At 35.4% G+C, this 20,849-nt stretch overlaps 8 protein-coding genes and 1 pseudogene across 11 annotated transcripts; 4 read left to right on the top strand and 5 right to left on the bottom strand.

The window, feature by feature from the left end:
• Window positions 1-178: 178 nt before the first annotated feature.
• AT1G51160 (SNARE-like superfamily protein) lies at window positions 179-2,538 on the bottom strand. 3 transcript variants are annotated; one of them, NM_001036091.3, is made up of 5 exons: window positions 2,407-2,538; window positions 1,790-2,063; window positions 1,525-1,639; window positions 667-785; window positions 179-561 (listed from the first exon to the last, which is right to left on the bottom strand). In NM_001036091.3, exons 2-5 carry the CDS (start codon window positions 2,011-2,013, stop codon window positions 510-512), a joined length of 510 nt encoding a protein of 169 aa, NP_001031168.1. In that variant the 5' UTR covers window positions 2,014-2,063; window positions 2,407-2,538; the 3' UTR covers window positions 179-509. The 3 variants fall into 3 exon arrangements, with proteins under 3 accessions (NP_001031168.1, NP_001322509.1, NP_175528.1); NM_103995.5 differs by having other exon boundaries at window positions 204-561; window positions 1,790-2,056; window positions 2,407-2,475; NM_001333465.1 differs by having other exon boundaries at window positions 198-561; window positions 1,790-2,480.
• A 241-nt stretch (window positions 2,539-2,779) lies between these two features.
• DEG6 (DegP protease 6) lies at window positions 2,780-3,700 on the top strand (the record flags this gene model as incomplete). Its single annotated transcript, NM_103994.2, has 3 exons — window positions 2,780-3,035; window positions 3,144-3,389; window positions 3,543-3,700. The coding sequence occupies 3 exons, from the start codon at window positions 2,780-2,782 to the stop codon at window positions 3,698-3,700; spliced, it is 660 nt and encodes a 219-aa protein (NP_175527.2).
• Window positions 3,701-6,257: 2,557 nt separating this feature from the next.
• FBH3 (basic helix-loop-helix (bHLH) DNA-binding superfamily protein) lies at window positions 6,258-8,623 on the top strand. Its single transcript, NM_103993.3, has 6 exons — window positions 6,258-6,967; window positions 7,247-7,539; window positions 7,655-7,810; window positions 7,917-7,982; window positions 8,067-8,135; window positions 8,224-8,623. Exons 1-6 carry the CDS (start codon window positions 6,457-6,459, stop codon window positions 8,266-8,268), a joined length of 1,140 nt encoding a protein of 379 aa, NP_564583.1. The 5' UTR covers window positions 6,258-6,456; the 3' UTR covers window positions 8,269-8,623.
• Window positions 8,624-10,350: 1,727 nt separating this feature from the next.
• AT1G51130 (Nse4, component of Smc5/6 DNA repair complex) lies at window positions 10,351-12,876 on the top strand. Its single transcript, NM_103992.3, has 7 exons — window positions 10,351-10,732; window positions 10,822-10,902; window positions 11,053-11,305; window positions 11,402-11,492; window positions 11,849-12,065; window positions 12,150-12,241; window positions 12,336-12,876. The coding sequence occupies exons 1-7, from the start codon at window positions 10,510-10,512 to the stop codon at window positions 12,588-12,590; spliced, it is 1,212 nt and encodes a 403-aa protein (NP_175525.1). The 5' UTR covers window positions 10,351-10,509; the 3' UTR covers window positions 12,591-12,876.
• A 44-nt stretch (window positions 12,877-12,920) lies between these two features.
• On the bottom strand, window positions 12,921-13,979 carry AT1G51120 (AP2/B3 transcription factor family protein; the record flags this gene model as incomplete). The annotated part of the gene is made up of 1 exon (NM_103991.1): window positions 12,921-13,979. One exon carries the CDS (start codon window positions 13,977-13,979, stop codon window positions 12,921-12,923), a length of 1,059 nt encoding a protein of 352 aa, NP_175524.1.
• Window positions 13,980-14,404: 425 nt separating this feature from the next.
• On the bottom strand, window positions 14,405-16,769 carry AT1G51110 (Plastid-lipid associated protein PAP / fibrillin family protein). Its single transcript, NM_103989.5, has 11 exons — window positions 16,397-16,769; window positions 16,274-16,327; window positions 16,088-16,162; window positions 15,865-15,987; window positions 15,601-15,792; window positions 15,435-15,518; window positions 15,255-15,347; window positions 15,114-15,167; window positions 14,952-15,031; window positions 14,761-14,868; window positions 14,405-14,658 (listed from the first exon to the last, which is right to left on the bottom strand). The coding sequence occupies exons 1-11, from the start codon at window positions 16,688-16,690 to the stop codon at window positions 14,586-14,588; spliced, it is 1,230 nt and encodes a 409-aa protein (NP_175522.2). The 5' UTR covers window positions 16,691-16,769; the 3' UTR covers window positions 14,405-14,585.
• Window position 16,770: 1 nt separating this feature from the next.
• Window positions 16,771-17,771, bottom strand: CRR41 (potassium/sodium hyperpolarization-activated cyclic nucleotide-gated channel protein). Its single transcript, NM_103988.4, has one exon. It carries the CDS (start codon window positions 17,726-17,728, stop codon window positions 17,093-17,095), a length of 636 nt encoding a protein of 211 aa, NP_564582.1. The 5' UTR covers window positions 17,729-17,771; the 3' UTR covers window positions 16,771-17,092.
• A 249-nt stretch (window positions 17,772-18,020) lies between these two features.
• On the bottom strand, window positions 18,021-19,304 carry AT1G51090 (Heavy metal transport/detoxification superfamily protein). Its single transcript, NM_103987.2, has 3 exons — window positions 19,074-19,304; window positions 18,867-18,948; window positions 18,021-18,744 (listed from the first exon to the last, which is right to left on the bottom strand). Exons 1-3 carry the CDS (start codon window positions 19,083-19,085, stop codon window positions 18,323-18,325), a joined length of 516 nt encoding a protein of 171 aa, NP_175520.1. The 5' UTR covers window positions 19,086-19,304; the 3' UTR covers window positions 18,021-18,322.
• Window positions 19,305-20,378: 1,074 nt separating this feature from the next.
• AT1G51085 lies at window positions 20,379-20,604 on the top strand (annotated as a pseudogene; the record flags this gene model as incomplete). Its single annotated transcript has 1 exon — window positions 20,379-20,604.
• Window positions 20,605-20,849: the final 245 nt, after the last annotated feature.

Genomic DNA, 20,849 nt, shown 5'->3' with positions numbered 1-20,849 from the left:
AATAAAATAGTTAGAGGAAGCAAAAGAAAGACAAAAGTGTTTAATGCTTAGAAAATCATCTCACGTGTTGTGTCCTGCCAAAACCCATCAGCAGCCCAACCCCCAAATGCAGCTATTAAGGAACTAAACATATAATATTTTCTGTCTATAAAAAATATTAAAATTCAATAGTTTGTGTGTTTTGATATCCAACTTGAAAACGATTTCATAACGACCATGCATTTTTTTGGTTTGTTTTTTGCTGCAAGTTACAGATAACATAAATTACATAATTACGGGTTGGTGCTTCATGTCGCATTTCAAGATTTGAGTAAACCATGAACATCATTGATAGCAAGCCAATACAGTGGAGTTAATAAAAAGGGTAAACGAAACATAGATTTGCAGAGAAAACAGTCGAACTCAAGATAAATCTCTCTACTACAATTCTCTCTTCTTTTCAGAGATTGTTCAGACGATAGTTCTGTTGAAGGAGAGAAGTTCCAATGGACAAATCTGTAATGCACACACTAAGAGATGCTCCTTACGTACTGGTCAAGTGCAGTGTTGAACAACTCCGACCTTTAAGACCAAATGGAAGATAGTCATGGTTTGATCGATGCAATAAGATATTATAATCAGAAATATGGTCAAGATGCAACAGTGGAAGATATGTGTGAAGCTTACTTGATTGGAGATCCTGGGCTGTATATAGGATTTTTTACGACATATTCAACGTATAAACTGTAGATGTACTTCAAGGATTCGCGTAAATCTCCGGTCTTTGGATGAGTTACTAAGATAATCTGCAAAAACATGCTGTGGTTAAAGTATCTAGATGTCTGTTTAGTACTGTGGTCAAAACAACTCTGGAATCTAAGCTCATGTATACAAGTAAAGTTAGGTTCGAGCTAATAAAATGGATCAAGGCAGCCAATACCAGTTTCCTCTGGTTCTTAATATTATAATGGTTAGCCGACCAAAATCTTACCAAATCCTCTAAATTCTAGGTTCTGTATCAACAATTATCGTGCGCCAGGGGAAGAATTATACATACAGGGCAACAACAAGCTTCCTGTCCCTTTGATTACATTTGTGACTAGACCCTAAATTTTTATCTTTTTCAGCTGACCTTAACTTACATATGATTCAACATCTAATACGAAAAACGATGACCATCAATGAACCATCTCCTCATGCTTGTTCAAACATATCAATATCTGTTGAGACATAACTCAGCTACTTGGGACATCAACTTCCTATTTGCCAATTGCCATCTCTCATACACGACAACATGCTTAATATTTGTTTGAATGTAAGCACTCAGCCTACTCCTTCTTACTCATCTCCCTGGTTCTCATTTTCTTCTATATAGATTCTCCTAAACTCTCAATGTCCCTTAACTATACACTAAGATAATGAAAAGAGCCAGTTCTTCCAATCATTCAACATCCTTAAACAATCAGCCAGGTTCCAGATTATCTTATACTTCATTCACCCTAATGAAACTAAAACTTGGGACATCTAAGAGCAATGAAAGCTAACCTTAATACCAGAGGGAGTCTCCATGAAACTTAGCTTGTAAGTATTCGTACGGAAACTATGGAAAGAGCAACCTTGTCCTGGCAACTGTGGAACCCCAAGATTTCCTTTATCCGCACTACAAAACCAAAATCAAAATCACAAATCATAAGATCTACCAAATCACAAATCGAAATCATCAAACTATACACACAAAACACAGCCATCAAAATCGAGCGAAACGGATCAAATCGAAATGGAAATGTCAGATCAAAGGGAGAAAACTAACTTGACTGGATCCATCTTAGCGGTGAGAGATTTGAGAGAGAAGAGAAGACCAAACATGAGCTTGTGATCTTGCTGAGGATTAAGTGTATGAAGAGGCCGATTCCATTCTTTGTAGAGAAGACATACACCGTTACGATTGAAAACGTACATCATGTGCGCGTTGTTTCCACTCGCCGTCGGAACTGGCGGCGACGGACTAATCTCAGATCCACCGAAGAACTGCATTGCTTCCGTCGTCTCCGGGAGCCGTTGAATCAAAAGATCAGAGCTGAGACCTTTTTATCAGTTAGCCATGAAATTCACAATGGTATTAAAGAAGTCACATCTCTTAAAACTCAAGTAGATCTACTAGCAGAAGATAAGTGGCTATAAAATAGATTTGCACTTGAATTTGTTAGATTCAAACAAACAACTCTCAATACCCTCCCAGTCGATTCAATCACAATATACACTTTGTAAATTAAACCATAAAATTGACAAAAATCGACAACAAGATTATCAATCACAACAAAAAAACAAATTCGTAAATCAAAGAATGATCACTGCGGGATGCAGATTCAATTAACGATCTAATAAGCATGAAATTAGAAATTGGGTGAGAGAAAAATGCAAGCTTACCAAATAAGAAGCAAAAGACAAGTTTTTGGCGATGGCAGAAGAAAGAGAGAGAGAGAGAGTAGTTGCTTGATCGCAAATTTTATTTTCCATTAGAAAGTTAGAATCTTTTCTGTTTAAATAATTGGGCCTAAGCCCATTGGACCTTTTTCCCATAGTAAAAAAAAAAGAGAGAGCTTAACAGATTAATTATGTGCTACCAGAATCTATAGTTTCATTTGATTATATAAAAGCCTTATATTAAAATGTTAACAATTTCCATTAAAATCTTTAAAAAGATTTGTAGTGTAATTATTATGGATCGAAAATATGAGTATCAAGTAAATGATATATTTATGTATCGTTAATACGAGTAAACATAGTACTTAACAAGAACATGTTGTTCCGGTCTGTTCATCATATTGTGGCTAGGTTCAGCAACTCCACGAGCACTCCGATTCATCGATTTTTCTATTCTCCTTCCCTTCTTCGTCGTCGTTCGTCTTTTAATGCTTCTTTGATATCTCGTTGTTGTTCTTCTGTGAGCGATGTTGATGTGGCTCGAGACGCGGTGGTGAAGATCTTCTCCTTTTCTAGAGAGCCAAATGTTGTTCAACCTTGGCAAACAACTGAGAAAGAATACTCAAGCTCTGGTATTCATAAACATCTCTCTTTCTCTCTCTCTCGTGTGATTTCTTTATTAGACTTCCAAATTTTAAAAAATCGTATGGTATTGTTCGGCTTTGGAATATCTATGTTAGGATTTGCAATCTCCGGGAGGAGGATTCTTACAAACGCTCATGTTGTGGGTGATCACTTATACCTGCAAGTGAGAAAACATGGTTCACCCACTAAATACAAAGCTGAAGTTAAAGCGTTTAGGTATGGATGTGACTTAGCTATCTTAGGTATTGATAGTGAAGAGTTTTGGGAGGATATAAATCCTTTGGAGCTCGGAGGCATACCTTTTATCGGTGAAACTGTCTACGCTTTAGGTTATCCTCGTGGTACGTCTTGAACAATGCTAAATTTTTTTCGCACTGAGTACAAATTAGCTGGCAAGAAAAAAGCTTTGACATATGTGGTATTGAGAAAAGAATAGCAACCATGATTCACTTAAAGAAAATGAGTTATTATAGTTATGTTATGCGCAAATACAGGTGGTGATACCATATCGGTCACAAAAGGTATTGTAACGAGAGTTGAACCTCAAAAGTATTCTCACAGCTCCATTAAAATGTATGTATATACCAGTGGCGGATCTACAAACAAGTTTTATAGCGGTCAAATAAACAAAAAAATTTATGATGGACGATAAATTAAAAAGTTATATCAACTAAAGGGGTCATTTGGAAGTTAGAACAAATTTATAGGGGTCAAACCCTAATTTTAACCAAGTATTTTTTCAAATTCAATCAAATTTACATTAAAAATAAACTAATATGTAAAATTTATAGGGGTAAAGAAGAGAAGAAGAGTTGTGAAAGGAGAAGAAGTGGATGAGTTAGGTTGTCGTAGAAGAAAGCAGAAGATGAAGCAAAAAGATCATTGGGCCATGAATCTTATTAAGGCCCATAATGCTAATGGGTTTCGATATTTAAGTTAAGAACAAAGTAGTAAGCCTAAGCTCATTAACATTTCAGTTGGTTTAGTGAGTTTATTACTTTGGTCGAAATGAATGTACATTATATGTGTTCATTGAATTATAAGTTTTTAAAACAAAATTATGCATGCACTTTTCTAATCAATTGTAACTACACTAGATATTGACCTGAATATAGTTCAATGAAACTGAAACTGTTATTTTAAAACCATATATAGATTAATCAATGCATACTAAGATTTCAAGAAAAAGGGACTAAATGTGCTGAAAAAAGCTAAAACCAAAAAGACTTTTTGAAGACATTTTTTTTATAAACAATAAGAAAGTGAGAAAGATTCTAAATTGGTGGCTTACTATTTCTAGGAAGAGGATCTTCACGCCTAAGTTCCACGTGAGATTGTGCTTCTTCTGTTGTATTCCACCTCGATTCTCACATTCTCAAACCTTATCTTATATTTATGGGTATTGTTTTCTTTGTTCCAAAGTAACGAGTACTTTCTTGACACCAAAATGTTTCCTTACAAACAAAATATAGAAAACGATTAGAATTTATATTTAGCTTTTGCTCTGCAGTTTCTATTCTATGTTAACAACCCAGATCTAAAAATATAAAAGTTGCTAAATTCATTGCTGATTTAGGATTTTAAAAATACTATATAACAGCTTCCTGAATTCATTAATTAGTTTGTGAAAGAAATCCAAAATTTGTTTTTTTCTTGAGGATATCACCAATTTTTTAAAACTGAAGTACAGATAGATTACAAGCGTTTGATATTTTTAAGTATAATTAACGCCCAAGGCATTAATCGGTATCAAACTATTTTGCTGCATAAATATTTTGTTTTTTGATCCACTAACACAAACTGTTAAAAAAATTAAAATAATTCATTGGTTGGAATTGAATCTCTTACTACACTACAATAACGTTTAGTTAAAATGACGCTCAAATTACTCATACAATATTTTTCTTCTTAATTGGGCAACCAATTATAAAATTATTTTTCAATTAATATGTGATTAAAAAAATTACTCATGTAGTCATATTAATTTGCCGTGTAAAACTCTTGTTTCATGGATTGTAACTATGGCCCGACTCTGATTATGTCCCTTAACATGAATATAAGCACTTTATCGATTTGAATTCGGTTTGGTCATGGCCGGCCTTCCGCATAAGCCACATAAGCGGCAGCTTAGGGTCACATTTTTTTCCCCTTTGATTTTAAGGTCCACTTTTGATGAATCAAGAAGTTACATTGCACTACCATGTCATATATATTCACATTTCTGATTTTTTCTACACATATTTATATAAGTATTTATCTTTTTTCTATTAACCAGTTTGTATTTCATCGAATAGCAAGAAAGTTCAATACTATTCGACTCTCAAGTGTTTTTCCAAATCAAACACGCAAATACGACATATTAATTGAAGTGGATAATGAAATTTGAATTCGGATATGTATTAGTAGTTGTTGTTATGTACAGTATTTTGTAGATTAAATAGCACTTGGTCTTTAAACTTTAAACAAGTACTAGTATTATACAAAAACGTAAGTACAATACGTGTCCTATATTTTATGCGGAGGTACATACGTGTTTAAACGTGAATAGTTGGATTAAGTCGCTTGAAAGGTTCCCTAAAATTTGGAGCCCTAGACTGCCATATCAACAACACCTGTCTGATCCTCCAACTATTTTCATTTCATTTTATTCTTCTTTTTATATTTTTGGATTTTATTTATTTTTTTATAATTTATTAATAAATATTATAGTTTGTTTTTCTTTTTAAGTTATCCGTCATTTCAATATACGTCATATCGACATATGTCCTTTTTCTCAGCCATTTTTATTGCTTTATAAGTCAACAGCTTTAATTCCCACAATTATATATAGTCGTCGTTTTATTTTATTAAAAGTTCTGAATCATTTCAATAATTGCTGATTTTAAAATTCATTTATTAAAATTAAAAATAAGATAAAGTCCAAAAAACATTAAAAAAAAGCTGCTGATATTTTTCTTTGAAAAACGAGAAAAATCATTTAATAGCCACACTGATTGGAAGTATACCAAATTTACAAAAAATAATAATCACATCGAAAAAAAAAAAATTGACATCAAAATATTTTTCTCGAAAACAATATTTATTTTTCACTGTTACATAACATTATAAAAATGTTAACGTGGTCCCCACGTGGCCTACACGTGTCAGCATCAAGGGTTCCACTCGTAATAAGAAGACACCATAAAGGGTATTTTAGTCAAATCACAAATAAATCCCAATCTCTACCTGCCCTCTGTTGTTTCTTCCTCTCCTCTTCTCTCTTGCACATAAGTTTCTCTCACGTTCTCTTTTTTAATTTTAATTTCTCGCCGGAAACAATCTCATCTCCCGGCGAACGAAACTTCCGGTGTGGTACTGCAAACGGAGAAAAAAATAACCAAAGAAGAGAGAAACTCAAAAGCTACTAAGATGGAATCAGAATTCCAGCAACATCACTTCCTTCTCCACGATCATCAACACCAGAGACCAAGAAACTCAGGATTGATTCGTTACCAATCAGCACCAAGTTCGTACTTTTCGAGTTTCGGTGAATCAATCGAAGAGTTTTTAGATCGACCCACAAGTCCTGAAACTGAGCGAATCTTATCTGGCTTTTTACAAACCACCGACACAAGCGACAACGTTGATAGTTTCCTTCACCATACTTTTAACAGTGATGGAACTGAGAAGAAACCTCCGGAAGTTAAAACAGAGGACGAAGATGCTGAAATTCCGGTGACTGCGACGGCGACGGCGATGGAGGTTGTTGTTTCCGGTGATGGTGAAATCTCAGTGAATCCTGAAGTATCGATTGGGTATGTGGCTTCGGTTTCGAGGAATAAGAGACCAAGAGAGAAAGATGATCGGACTCCGGTGAATAATCTAGCTCGTCATAATAGTTCACCGGCCGGATTATTTTCATCCATTGATGTTGAAACAGGTTTGACTCTTTTCTTTCTAGTTTTAATTAGAAATTATTTCCTAATCTGGAAACTTTTTCTGGTAACTTTTATGAGAATATACTTAGGATTTTGATAGGACTATAATGATTTTAAAGCAACTTGCTTGTTTTGGTCTCTGTAGATTGGATTCTATTGATTTGCTATTTATTACAGATATTATCTGCAACTAGTACTTTGTTAATCACTAAATTTGGTGATGAATGAAAAGTGAAGTCTTTTTGAATCTTTTGTTCTGTTTTTTCTTGGAAATTTTGCAGCTTATGCAGCTGTAATGAAAAGTATGGGAGGTTTTGGAGGAAGTAATGTGATGAGTACAAGCAATACTGAAGCTTCGTCTCTTACTCCTAGAAGCAAGTTACTTCCTCCTACTTCTAGAGCGATGAGTCCGATCTCTGAGGTTGATGTTAAACCCGGTTTCTCGTCTAGATTGCCTCCTCGGACGCTTTCCGGTGGGTTTAATCGTTCTTTTGGGAATGAAGGGTCTGCTTCTTCCAAGCTTACAGCTCTTGCTAGGACCCAATCTGGAGGTCTAGATCAATACAAAACCAAGGTATGAACTTATAATGAGAGACGTTTTGCCATTGAAACCAACTTCTTGCGGTTGAAAATTCATTCTGCTATTGTTCTTGTTTGATTGATTGTACTAAAGAAATTCAATTTAACAGGATGAGGATTCAGCAAGTAGACGTCCTCCTTTGGCACATCACATGAGTTTGCCCAAGTCTTTATCAGATATTGAACAGTTACTGTCAGATTCTATCCCATGTAAGATCAGAGCCAAGCGGGGTTGTGCAACTCATCCTCGAAGCATAGCCGAGAGGGTAAATCTTTCCCCTTACTATTATGCTCTCAGTGGCATTGATTCCATGATGATATAATATCAGTTTCTCCAACGATTATATATGTTTCCAAAATGTTGTGGAACAGGTGAGAAGAACCAAGATCAGTGAAAGAATGAGGAAGCTGCAAGACCTTGTTCCAAACATGGACACGGTTAGATTATGCGATCTTCCTCTCTCATATTCGTACTTTCATGTTCTTTGCTCAATGTATTTATCATCTTCAATTGATATGCAGCAAACAAACACAGCAGACATGTTGGATCTTGCGGTTCAATACATCAAGGACCTGCAAGAACAAGTGAAGGTAATGATCTCACTAGTGTTGCATACTAATCACTCTTGAATCCCTTTGTTCACTCTGTAAGAAACTGAATACTTTTATTTTTGGTCAGGCGCTCGAAGAGAGTCGGGCAAGATGTAGATGCTCTAGTGCGTGAAACTAGAAGTGGGAGTATGCGCGAGTGCTAGCCAGGGAGGGAGTTGTGCATAGAAGTATCGGTTCGGCCTTTGGAGAAAAGTCGAAGATAGCAAAGTAGAGAAGAGATCATGAACAAAGCTAAATTTGGTGGTGGTGGTGAAAAGGGTTTTTGTAAAGTTGGAACCTTTTTTTGGTAGGGAAGAAAGTAGCAAGGTTGTGTAATGGTCCGAACTCCAATGCTATTGTATGTTCTTACATCCAAAAAAAAGAAAAGCAGAAGAGAAGTGATGTACAATGAGAAGCTTATTTTATTGTAACTCAAGAATAATTCAGGTAATTAGTTTATTTTCTTTTGTTAGAAACTTAGAATCATCAACAATTTCATAAATCTTGAACATATGACTATAATGGTAAAAAAGACCAACTAACTAAGATAAGTTGCTAGCTTAAAGATAATTTCATAAATCCACAAACTTTTATCTTAGATAATCAAGTAGGTGCTCGAAACATGATACGACGATTCAAGAGTTTGTTATTAAACTTTTTGTATTCATTTTTTCTTCATCTAAGTATCCAAAATCGAAGTTTAGTAGTCTCCAAGATCTGTGGAAGATGTGGTAGTCATATTTTTTACTATTTAAATTATTTACAATGGTTGATCTCCTTGACATGTGGAAAAATGGTATCTTACAAGTTACAATTTAAAAACATTCATAATGGTCAATCATGATATTTGGAATGAATCATTAAAGCTTGAATCATACATTAACTTCAAATTTTTTTTTCTTACTCATTCTTCTTTGTTATAGAGCTGAATCCAAAACTACATTTAAGACGTTCTATGTGAACACACATATTCGCTCCACTTTATCCGTTTTCTTCGTTCCTATTGTTCATATGATAATCTGTATAAAATCAAGGAATATTCTCTATATTTTAGAATTAAATTTATCATTATTAAAAATGTTTACATATTAAAACTTAAAGTTTTTGAACGAAACAAAATCTATAATATTTCTTTTAATTTGATGTTATGAATCGACCCTACGAAGCATATACATCACAGTCCTTAAGTCTTGTCCAAACAAAAAAGATGGGCAAAATCTTGCCAACATTGATTATTGTTGGGGACCATGTCTTTGTTGTTTCTTTCTTTGCTCTTTTTAGGCAGTCATGTGAAGGTGCACTAAGTTGTGGGAGTGACACGTGACAAAGATATTGTAAAATTTTGCTTCTTAAGGTTACAAGTGTTAATCATCAGCTTAAAACCAAAAAGGTTCGTTAGGTAAAAAGGTATTACGATATGATTCCTAAAACGATAATGCGCATATTAATGTGTTGTGTCCTTCTGAAATGCTCTAACATGTCCATTATCAAATTCTTATCCTTTTCACATTACCACATAAAGATAACACACCCTTTACGATTACTTTTTAGTCACGATAAACTAAGTTGATTTAGTTATTCCATCTTTGGATCGCGTATACAATTCACTTGTTTTTTGCAATTGCCGGATATTGTGTACCTACTATTTATATTATCTGCTTCCGAGCTTTGAGGCCATAAATTATTGTCAATTTTAGACAAATTAAACCAATGTGGTACAACATATTTTTTTAGTTATGAATTAAAAATATGTAACAAAATCTAAAATTCGTAACCTTTATATTTATACGGTATAAATTCATAACTAAAAAAATATGTTGTACCACATTGGTTTAATTTGTCTAAAATTGACAATAATTTGTTAATTTGTTACATATTTTTAAGTCTAAATACAATAGTGTAAGTAAATTTTTACAAAAACCTATGACGCTTAACAGCGACAACAATACAAATTAATTATACTTGTCAAAACGATTTGCAAATAAATGAGTGATTATGATTAACCATGAGATGTTTAATATACAAGAACCATAAAATTTTCACAATTCAAGGTCAGGCTCAAATTTTGAATTACAGCCCAACAACAACTAAATAGAACAGAAGGCCCAATAAATGTTAATTGAGAACCAAAGCTGAAAATCCCAAAGCTTCGCAAGCACGATTTAGTTGGAATTAGATACTTTGCTAATTGCCTAACTATTTATGGGCTCGGCGGGAAAATCATCGAATTAATTTTCTCTTTCTTCCTTTTTTCCCTCAAAAATATCAAAAATCCCCAAATTCAACCTGCCGTTAGGGTTTTCAATTTCTCCACTTCTTCTTCTTCGTTTCGCTTCTTCAACGTCTCTCCTTGTTCGACAGTTCTAAATTCACCATGAGGAAGACGGTGAAGCGAGAATCGGAAGCCACCGGCGGGAAAAGAGAAGCCGACGACGAGCCGGAGAAGTTGAGGTCTGTGAAGAAAGAGAAACAGAGAAAAACCGAAGCTGACTCCGTACGACCCGACGAGCCTCCTCCGCCTCAGGAGGAAGAACAAGGAATATCTGATCGGAGAATTCTCAGATCCAAGTATCTCTCTCTTCAAAACGAAATCAACGGTACCATTTCTGTCTCTTACTCACTCTTTCTTTATTATGTCCCATTTGATTCGTTTTAATTTTAGGGTTTATCATTTTTTGTTTTGAAGATTGTAAAGATGATTTGATGAAGATTGATTCTGACAAATTCTCCAGAATTATTAATGCAGTTGAAAACTTGCACCAACAAGGTAAAATCACATGCTTTAACTTAGTGAAATTGATGTCTTTTGAGTTAACAAAGGTTGCAATAGACGAGGAGCTTATGATTTTCTCAAGTTGTATTGTATTACTAACGAAAAGACCTTTTTTTTTTGGTTTGGTTACAATGTTTCTTGTAGTTCGGAAGCCTAGGGAACAAATTGCAGACGCAGAGGCACTTCTGGATATAGCAAACACTTTAATGTCATCGGTGAAGTCTCAGTCTGCTCATGGGGTTTCACCGGCTGAGTTTGTTAATGCTTTGATCAGTGGGTTTGGTCAAGGTTCTTTGGGGATTGATACTGATGAAACTGCTCAAGTATCTTTAAAGTGGAAGGATCTTGGGTTTGCTGTTTGTTCTACTGTTTTAGTATCATGTGGTTGTTCTACAATGTGAGTTCTCATAATAACTATTTTATATTGATTTGCTTTGCTGTAATTGAGTATATTCTGTTTAAACAAAGGTTTGTTTACCTGTTTTGTTACCAGGTTGGGACCTATGGATACTGAACTGAAGCAAAGGAAAAGGGCACCCAACAGAAAACGTACAAAGCCTGGTGAAGGTGTTCGTCCAGATGAGGTAAGAAATGTTTTGCAGACCCCATTTTGTTTGAGTTTATCAAACTGATTCCACTTATGTTGTACCTGTAGTCCTATTCTCCTTTGAGACTGCACATCTTAACACCTTGCCTAGATTCATTGAATGCTTTTCTTATCCCAGCCTGATCGATCAGTGGTGTTTAATAGTCGTTTGCATGATATCCAATGTGAAATTGTATATAGTTGATTTGAGTACAAAAAACATACTGAAGTTAAAAGCCCTCGCCATCTGTGAAATATGATGCGATGCTTTGTGTGGAGCTTGTTGATTGTTATGTAGTTAGGGTTTTAATAAGAAATAAACAAGCTGATTTGCATACGCATAATAATAACCAGGTAGATGATTCACAATCAGAAGAAAAAACTGATACAGACAAGAATATGACAATAATGTTTAACATCTTGGGGAAAAAGAAGCGCGTGCAGCTTGAGAATTTGGTGCTCAACAGGCGGTCATTTGCACAGACTGTAGAGAATTTGTTTGCTCTATCTTTCTTGGCCAAAGATGGACGAGTTGAGATCATTGTCGACAAAAGTGGTTCTCATTTCGCCAGTAAGATCACAAGTCCACTCTCTTGTGTCTGGTTTTGATATTTAATTCGTTTCACTTATACTTGATCTCCTAATGTGTCCTCAGTGCCGAGAAATGCACCTGATGCAAACGTGGTGATGTCGGGTGAAGTCATTTATAACCATTTTGTGTTTAGATTAGATTTCAAAGATTGGAAGGTAATAAAATAGAATCTCATTTCGTTCTCTAGATTGTTAAATTATGTCCTGAAGATGTCTGATTTATGTTGATGTGATGATATATGTCAAACAGTTGATGTCTGAAATGGTGCCACTGGGCGAGGAGCTAATGCCACACAGACAAACTGCAGTTGCTTCATCTTCTTGTCCCGCTGCATCAGCCCCTGCATCAGCAGACTTCACACAAGATACTCAGACAACACCAATAAGAAAACTATCGAGAAACCGAGGGTTGGTTGTACAAGAAGAAACTGTTGTAGAAGATACTCCTGACAAAGAGGGCGATGGGACTCGAAGGAGATGTAAGCGGAGACTCACCTCTTCTTAAGGAGTGTATAGAGAGAGAAGTGAGTTGTATCTATTTCATTTTGTGACATTAACTAAATGTCTTTGTTAGGATTGTTTAGTTCGTTGTAGTTTGTAGCAGTTAAGTGGCTTTTGTCTTAACTCTTAAAAGAAGAAGAATTTAAAGCCTCTTTTGGTTTTTCTTCTTCTTTTTTTTTTGATCTACTCAAGAGAGACAATTTATCTAATTAATGTTAGATATCAAAATCGAAGCATCGAGTTTGTAAATAAAAAAACTATGTAATACAAAAGCAAATAAAAACCATACTCTAATTAAGTTATAATATAAAAAACCTAAGAACCAAGTAGCTAGCTATTGGATCCTAACACCAAACAGCATAAACCCTCCTTTCTTCTCCTCTGATTTGGTTTCTTCTTCTACCTTCGAGGTAAAGAGGGTTTCTGTTTTCATCTCTTCATCAGAAATCTCATGAACCGTCTTGTTTACTTCCTCGGGAACCACGAAACCGTTGCCTGAAAAGTGATGAACATCAATCATCAAGAAGGTCTTGCTTTGGCCTTCTAATGTCTTCACATTGTTGGGGACATCGCAAGTGTAAAAGACAATAATATCTTTCTCCTTGAGATTCTTCTCCTTCACGAAACCATTCCATCCTCTGGTGAAGACAAAGCTCTGGCTACTTCTCCAGTAACAATACCTAAACTTCCATTGTCTCATTGCTCTGTCGTAAAAGACAACCTCCACATCTTCTACTCCTTCACTCGTCTCTTTCTCGCTTTGATCATCGCTTATGAAAGGCATATACTTCACTGCATACTTCTTAGGTATCACAAGCCTATTCAGTTTCCCTACATCGCTCGGTGTCAGTTCTTTCTGAAAAAGCTGCGTGCACGAGAAACACTTGTTCGATTCTTGACCACCTTCTCCTCCTCCTAAGACTTGTTTTGATCCCACGATGTTGATATTCGCAACAATCTGAGACCGGATTCTGAGAAAATCTCTGAACTTGTGTTGATAAGAACCGTCTCTGATCATGTTCAACACAGCTTCTGTCGTGTAGCACTCTTGAAAGTCCGGTTCATGGAGGGTAAAATCAGACCAAGGGAAGTTCCGGTGCGAGTTAGCATCAAAGCTTCGAAGCTTAATCGATGCGCTATCGTAAGCAGCAGCGGCTTCATGAGCGGATTTGAAAGTTCCAAGCCAAATCCTTCGATGGTCTGCGTAAATCTGAGCACCCCAATGACCGTTCTGTTGCTGAACAACTCCTTTGAATTTCGTCGTGTTGGACAAGGCAGGTTTTGTGGTGGTCGTAACCTCAGTAGGTTTCATGCGTTTCGTGAGGCTCAAGACAGAGTCAGTTAAGCCTGAAGTCTCTGTCGTTGTCTTGGCTACATTGCTCATCTCGTCCATATCCATAACAAAAAAATACAAAAATCAAGAAAAGGACAAAAAAACAAGAAACAGAGGAAGAGAGAGAGATGTTCGCAGGGAACAAGCAAAATGAAAACAGAAGAGATTAGGAAGAGTATTTGAAGGAGAGATTTGAGGGAGTAAATCCTGGAAAATCAGTATTATGTTTCTCTGTTGGTTTTGTTAACAATGAATCTTTTAGAATGTTACAGTTTCCATGTTTTGTTTTGTTTTTCTAGTTTTCTCTCGGTGAAAAAATGGCAATTTACAGAGTAATTAATGCCACCAGAAGCTGTTAGTGGTAAGTTTCCTTTGTTAGTGAGATATTCGTATTTTCTTTGTAGAAAGAAATATTCAGTGAATTTGTTTAAGATTAAGACAAAAAGTAAAGTTTTCTTAATGTTAATTTTGTCTTAATTTAGACATTAGTAGCGAAAATTATATCATGTGGTTTCTTGTTTTTTCTGGTTCCTGTTACATCCAAAAAAACTAATGAACAGAGAAAATTTAAACTATCACCTTCCATTGTTGTAAAACATTTGACAGTTTCTTACATACTATTTTTTTTCATATGTTCAAATAAGAGGTTCTGATAGAACAATGCAGCTAAATTTCTCGGATGTGCACAAAGATAATGTTATCGAATCCTCGGCTTATCCTCATCTTCTCATCTGTGTACCTACAAACATTAAAGTAAGCATCTCTGTATTAGCAATTCAAATGCATTATTATATGTTGTGATTTGTGAAAGTAGTAGAAGAAGAAGATAGAGAGATCTTACAGAATTTTTAGCTCGATATTGTTTGTTATATCGACCGGATATCCAAATGCACCGCCTATAATTGCTGCGTCGTCCATCTTCAAGTCATATGTACTGCTTTCTGATTTTCTGCAAATCATTCATGAGACCAGTCAAGAAACAAGATCACAAAAAAGTTAGCAAAATGACTAATCTAAAAGACAGAGACTTACATGAATTTGCCTTTCATGGAGAATCTAAATGCCGGAATGATGTTAACTTCAAACTTTATCCTCCCATCCTTCTCAATGATCTGAATAAGATACTCGATTTCGCTAAACGAAGCCAGCTGAAGCAACAATAGACTACCTAAGACATTCTAATAAAATGTTTACCTGTCTTCCCATAAGACCATTTGCTGCATTTTCAATCCAACTATCTGTATACATCTGCAAACACAAAACCCGAAAAATCGCTTATCCAAACGAATATAAGTGCTTGTTCAAGACAAAAGCTAAAGTTATCAGAGAAGTGACCTGTGAACTCCAAATCATTTGCCAACTTCCTTCTAAAAGCTCATAATTATCTTCCGCGGAATTAGAATTAGACGCAAGAAACTCATCGATAGCCTGTGTTTATACTAAACGATCCATTGGTTCCATTTCAAACCGAAACTATCGATTGTTTTCAGATTTCTTGAAGGCATGACACATTACCTCAGCTACTCCTTTGTCTTGAGATATGGTGGCTAACAATTTCTGCCTAGGCACGGTTTCTTTCTGAAGAACAAACGTTGTTCCCTGCGCTACAAATATACAGCCTCATGGATAAAAATGCTATAAAGCTTTAATTTTCTTTTTGAGAATCAAGAAACTCATTTACCTTGTTTCCCCTAGAAATCCTAAGGTTACCTGAAGGCGACAAATAAGTAGTATCTAGCCAACCTTTTGCTTCATCACCAAGAAGTCTAAAAGGAACTGGATATGGAACTTTGAAAGGAAGGAACTTCAAATCAAAAGCGGCTCTATCAAAACGGAATAAAACTCGTTTCCCATCTTTGATCGACGCAACTGCCTGTAAAATGAAACAATTCAAAGTATAAACATCTCAGTCTTTTGATGCAAAGACTTTAGTGAAGAAACTCACCTCAACTTTCAGCTCTCCAATGAAATCAGAGAATTTAACAATGTTTGAAACACGAGGATCGTTTGTTGCCTTCAAGTATACATCTTGAAACACAGTGAACACATCAACTCCTGTAAATGTTCTCTGCAGAGACAAATCCTTCCATTGCTCTTCTTCTTACACACAAATTACAATCATCTAGAAAAAATGGAGATATGATGATGAATGTGTGAGAAGAACTGACTTGGATTGGAGATGCAGTTCCAGGTCTTGTGGTGAACATCAATCGCCAACGACCTTCGATTAGGTCAGAATCTGTCTAAACATTTAAACAACATTCCCCAAAAGACAACCAAATGAGTCAAAGAACAAAACATAACAGAATTTGGTAATTTGAAGATAAAAGGATTCACAAGAAAACATTTCATACAGGATTTTGAATGCCTTCTAAACCTTCAAGAACTTTCACAGCAGATTCAACATCCTACAACAGAGAATCTCTCAAATCATAAACACGACGGAAAATTAAAGAAAGTTTAAAGTTTTTACACACATTGAGCTGTTTAGGAGAAGCAGATTTGCCACGGCCTTGAATTCCGATCAAAGCGTCAATGAGTTTCAACTCAGCATCATTAAAAGACGATTGTTGAGTTTGGTCAGTGACAGTAGATGAAGATGAACAACTGATTCGCAGAGTTCTACAGTTTCTAGACAAACCTAGTCTCCTGCTTGTTGTGTTAAGAAGATTGAATCTCGGAGAACACAATGAAAGAGAAATCGGCGATGATGGGCATGGACATAAACATGGTAGCGACATCTCTACAGCGTAGAATCTGACTGCCACCATTGTTGCTGTCTACTGCTGCTTGTGAAGCTTTTGTTAAAATGATTAAACTTTGCATTTTTAATGTGTGGTGTACAATAAAGCTTGAGTCTTGGTGAAATATCTTGAAATATGAAACTAGTGGAAGTAAAATTTTCTCAACTAATTAAGTTTTTTCCTCCCAAAAACCCTTAAGCTTCCTCACAAATTGCAAAACCAAAAGCATGAATCTTTGTTTTGATTCTTCACATGAGACTCTCATCTTCAATCCTTCTTCTACCATTAAAGTAACAGATGAATGATCCAGAGATGATTACAGAACCAAAAAAATAAGATCTTTTACAGATGAAGAAGCTCTGTTTTGTGTAAAACTATAAACAAAATTCATAGACTTTTGACTCAATTTGCAAGTAGAAGAAGAAGGAATTAGAAAGAATTAGCAACAAGAATAGCTTGTCGACACCGAGCTCTAGCTTGTTCAATCCTCTGACTCAAAGTTTCATCTTTAACAGAAGCTTTAACCATAGCTAAATCCATCTCCATCAATTTCAAAACCCTAAAAAGCTCTGTAACCATTCTCTCTTCAACTTTACCTTCATCTCTCAAAACCTCAGCTTCTTCTCTAGCTCTCTCTGCAACAATCTCACCAGCTTTAGCTAAAAGCTCCTTTGATCCAAACTCTCTCGCCATTAAAGCTTCGAACTTTTCTAAGAAATCCATTATTACATAACCTTTAGGTTTCTCCAAGTTTATCTCTTTTGTTCTTTTCCAACCGATTTCGAAGTTTGGTGGCTCTGGTTTCTCGATTCCTCTTTGTGTTCTGTCTCGTATGATCTCTGATCTTCTTCGTTTCTCTATTGGGAATTTCTCTGCGCTTGTTGTGTTGATTGATTCAGGTGCTGGTGTGAGATTGATGAATTGATCCTTTGACTCTGGATTCGACGAACATTTTGTTGAGAACTTTGTTGTTCGACGAACGAAGCTATTGGTTCTTATTGGGACTGCGATGTGAAGATTCTTAGAGGAGAGAGATGGAAGAAGAAGTGTGGAAGTGGAAGCCATTGATTTAAAAAGCTTAGAGGAAGAGTGTTAAAGAGGGTTTTGAGAATTGGAGAAAGATAAGGCCTTCTCTGGAGTTACAGTACACTATAGCGTCGTTTAAGTGTTTCAGACAAGAACGTCACGTCGTTTTTAGTTTCCGTTTAAACGGTGTCGTGTGGAGGTGTAAGCACCACGGCTGCTCTTTTCACAGTAGAAAGAAACAGTGTCATCTGTGGATAAGTAAACTGTAAAAACATAATAGTTGAGTATTCATCGACTCATGTCACTCATTGGAGAGGCCGGTCTCAGAGTTTTTAGTTTCCATTCTTTCGTGCTAATATACTTTTATTTTCTAACAGAAACTATATTTTTATGCGAAAAATCTTACTATTTGTATTTTACTACCAAGAAAAGAAGAGCAAATAAAAGTTGTATTAGAACCAAAACGTGATATACACAAGAAACAAAACCCTGTAGTGTTTACATACATAAACGAGGACTCGAAATAGAAATACTGGTAAGACGAAGACAATTAAAAATAACTTCGTGTAGTTATTTATTTGCTGGTATATACTATAGTCTATATATGAGTAGGAGGAGACTTGGTTCAGTGTTTCACATGATGGAGCATCCTTGAGAGTTCATATCTTCGTGGCAACATTGTCGTCCACCTCCCCAGCTCTCGTAAACGGGCCTTCCATAACATTGGTACTGTTGGGCCTCGTAATACGGCCCACAATGATACGGCTGCCACATCGGCATCGGTTGAGGAGCGGAAGACGAAACAAGAACAGGAACCGGAGCCGGCCGAACAAGAGCTGGGGCTTGGGCTTGGGCTGGGGCTGGGGCTGGGGCAGTAGGCTTCTGAGGTGGTTGAGGCTGGGGTTGAGGCGGTTTGGGTGGCTCAAGGATCACGATGGACTTGATAGAACCGTCTCCTTTGTAGCAAAGTTTGTTCATTAGCCTCTCAGGATCGTAACAAACTACTTTGATGATGATCGTGTTGGACTTCTCATCAAACAATTCGTCTGTTATTTCTATTTTTTTTTGCAAAACAACACATACCACAAAATCGTATCCATTTATCAAGATTCAGAATCTTCTCAACCCGCAATAATTCAAATGAACAAAGAAACTCAAATTAAAGAAAGAAACTCACGAGGGAATTTGCGGATAGCTTTCTTGACCTTTTTGTAGCATTTGGAACAGTTTAGATCCACTTTCAATTTCATCATCACTACCTGTTTGTGCATATCATATAATTTCATGATCATTATTACCTTAATTAGTAACTCTATTAGAGGGTAATTATGGATATGATCAATAAAAGAGAAGTAATATGAAAATTCAGATCTTGGTAAAGTACCTTCTCCGCCATAGCTTGGGAGTCTTGCTTGAGTCACCAAACAAGTACAAGAACACAAGTATTTTATGTGTATTCCTTGCATGATTCAATATATATAGAAAGTGATATAAAGAGAGACTTAAAATGAGAACAAGAAAGAAAAAGTTTATTATTTCTTTCGGTTTTATCAAATGAAAATATCTAATTTTGTATCTAAAATGACGTGTATGAATTTATGAAACACGGTGTATCACACATAATTTCGAAGTTTCTGAAGGTGACGCCGACATCAATTACGCACACAGCTGAGAATTACCAAAACGGGCTCACATTAGTCAGTGCACGACCACAGTTCAAGTGCTTATAGTGGTCCAAGTTTTCTAATAATTTTGGGTTATTCTTCTGTGGTGCGAAATAATGAGCCGACATGGATGAAATGGTTGTAAAAGGACTGTCTGAATTTGATGTTTCCTTTAAGACTCTACCAATCAACTAAAAAAAATCAGTGACTCGTATTTGTATATCAAACAAGAAAAGAACAATAGGACGACAAATTGATAGAATCCAATTTTCTTATCTGAAAAAAATGAAGAGAAAATGTAATGCGAATCTTATAATCAATCGTGAGATCCGTCCTCAGATATTTCTGGATTTTACATGTCCTAATTCCTGATTTTTACTCTCATATTTTCTAACCTTATATTCCACTGGCGAAACTATAAGTAACATTGGAAAAGTGAGTAAATCCAAAACAAATGGATTCAAGTTCAAAATAGTTTAATCATGTATATATAAAAATAAGGTCTCATTTTTAACAACCAATTTTTCAAAAATAAAAATAGAATAATATTTATCTCCAATTAACCCACAAAAACAATAAATTTATTCACATTTATTAATCAACCATTGAATACTAAATTGTAACTATCATACTAATTGTGTATTAATTATATTCTTCTTCACTCATTGTCATTCAAACAAATTAGAATTGTAACTCATGTAATTTAGTTACATTTAAAAGGTAACTTCAATCACTTTTCATTATGTAAATAATCATTCTCTCTCATATTTTTCTACCATATCTCAAATCCTAAATATTTTCTTTGTTTTTATGTTGTTGTGTGGCTTGAAAAATCAACTGCGATTTCATTGAAAATGTTTGATTCTAAATTTATATGTTTAGAGACGATATGGTATATATATATATCTTAGCATGGTTACATATTGTGGTGGCTCTAACTCGTTGTTTGATCTTATGCATTTCTAAGATCTTAATCATATTTCATAGAGACACCAACCATTTGATGATATTACCATTTTATGTAGCATCAGTATCACAACTACAACAAAACCGCGTCGAAAGGTTTCTTTCAAGATATGTGTTACAGGCAGCAATATATAGTATCTGAAAAGAAATAGATGGGAGAAGACATGAAGGCAAGAAAAACTCAGTCATTACTCTAATCAGATGGACTGACAAGTAGATTTGAAACCAGTTCAAGTAGACAAACGGTACGACGAATGACACCAACTGTTATTCGGGTTAAGACTTTAAAGCTCTCGGCTCTTCCACTTTCTAATTACTTGAACTGTTTTAAATATTCATATATTCTCTACAAACCTTTGTATTTAATGTTCAAACGAATATTTTTCTTTTGAATACAATTTAACATTCTCTTCTAAAGAGATATTACCATTTTATGTAAGAAAAATTTCTATGTATGTCCATAGAGAAGCAAAAGAAACTTATTCTCCTTTCCAGTTTAATCAACTTCCCGTTGCCTACAACAAATAAGA

Source organism: Arabidopsis thaliana, assembly GCF_000001735.4.
Source record: "Arabidopsis thaliana chromosome 1 sequence".
NCBI classification, from domain to species: domain Eukaryota; kingdom Viridiplantae; phylum Streptophyta; class Magnoliopsida; order Brassicales; family Brassicaceae; genus Arabidopsis; species Arabidopsis thaliana.
The sequence above is the reverse complement of the archived record's forward strand: the minus strand, read 5'-3'. Positions and strand labels throughout refer to the sequence as shown.

What these genes read in the sequence shown, in the direction of transcription:
- AT1G51160 (NM_001036091.3), bottom strand. Translation starts at nt 2,013, where the DNA reads ATGCAGTTCTTCGGTGGATCTGAGATTAGTCCGTCGCCGCCAGTTCCG. An exon ending in GCTAAGATGGATCCAGTCAA is followed by an intron (nt 1,640 to 1,789) that starts GTTAGTTTTCTC and finishes TTGGTTTTGTAG; the next exon opens with TGCGGATAAAGGAAATCTTG. An exon ending in AGCCCAGGATCTCCAATCAA is followed by an intron (nt 562 to 666) that starts GTAAGCTTCACA and finishes TTGGTCTTAAAG; the next exon opens with GTCGGAGTTGTTCAACACTG.
- FBH3 (NM_103993.3), top strand. Translation starts at nt 6,457, where the DNA reads ATGGAATCAGAATTCCAGCAACATCACTTCCTTCTCCACGATCATCAA. An exon ending in CTCGAAGCATAGCCGAGAGG is followed by an intron (nt 7,811 to 7,916) that starts GTAAATCTTTCC and finishes GTTGTGGAACAG; the next exon opens with GTGAGAAGAACCAAGATCAG. An exon ending in ACCTGCAAGAACAAGTGAAG is followed by an intron (nt 8,136 to 8,223) that starts GTAATGATCTCA and finishes ATTTTTGGTCAG; the next exon opens with GCGCTCGAAGAGAGTCGGGC.
- AT1G51130 (NM_103992.3), top strand. Translation starts at nt 10,510, where the DNA reads ATGAGGAAGACGGTGAAGCGAGAATCGGAAGCCACCGGCGGGAAAAGA. An exon ending in TCTTCAAAACGAAATCAACG is followed by an intron (nt 10,733 to 10,821) that starts GTACCATTTCTG and finishes TTTGTTTTGAAG; the next exon opens with ATTGTAAAGATGATTTGATG. An exon ending in TGAAAACTTGCACCAACAAG is followed by an intron (nt 10,903 to 11,052) that starts GTAAAATCACAT and finishes TGTTTCTTGTAG; the next exon opens with TTCGGAAGCCTAGGGAACAA.
- AT1G51110 (NM_103989.5), bottom strand. Translation starts at nt 16,690, where the DNA reads ATGGTGGCAGTCAGATTCTACGCTGTAGAGATGTCGCTACCATGTTTA. An exon ending in ATGGTCTTATGGGAAGACAG is followed by an intron (nt 15,032 to 15,113) that starts GTAAACATTTTA and finishes TATCTTATTCAG; the next exon opens with ATCATTGAGAAGGATGGGAG. An exon ending in AATATCGAGCTAAAAATTCT is followed by an intron (nt 14,659 to 14,760) that starts GTAAGATCTCTC and finishes TAATGTTTGTAG; the next exon opens with GTACACAGATGAGAAGATGA.
- CRR41 (NM_103988.4), bottom strand. Translation starts at nt 17,728, where the DNA reads ATGGCTTCCACTTCCACACTTCTTCTTCCATCTCTCTCCTCTAAGAAT.
- AT1G51090 (NM_103987.2), bottom strand. An exon ending in AGCTATCCGCAAATTCCCTC is followed by an intron (nt 18,745 to 18,866) that starts GTGAGTTTCTTT and finishes AAAAAAAAATAG; the next exon opens with AAATAACAGACGAATTGTTT.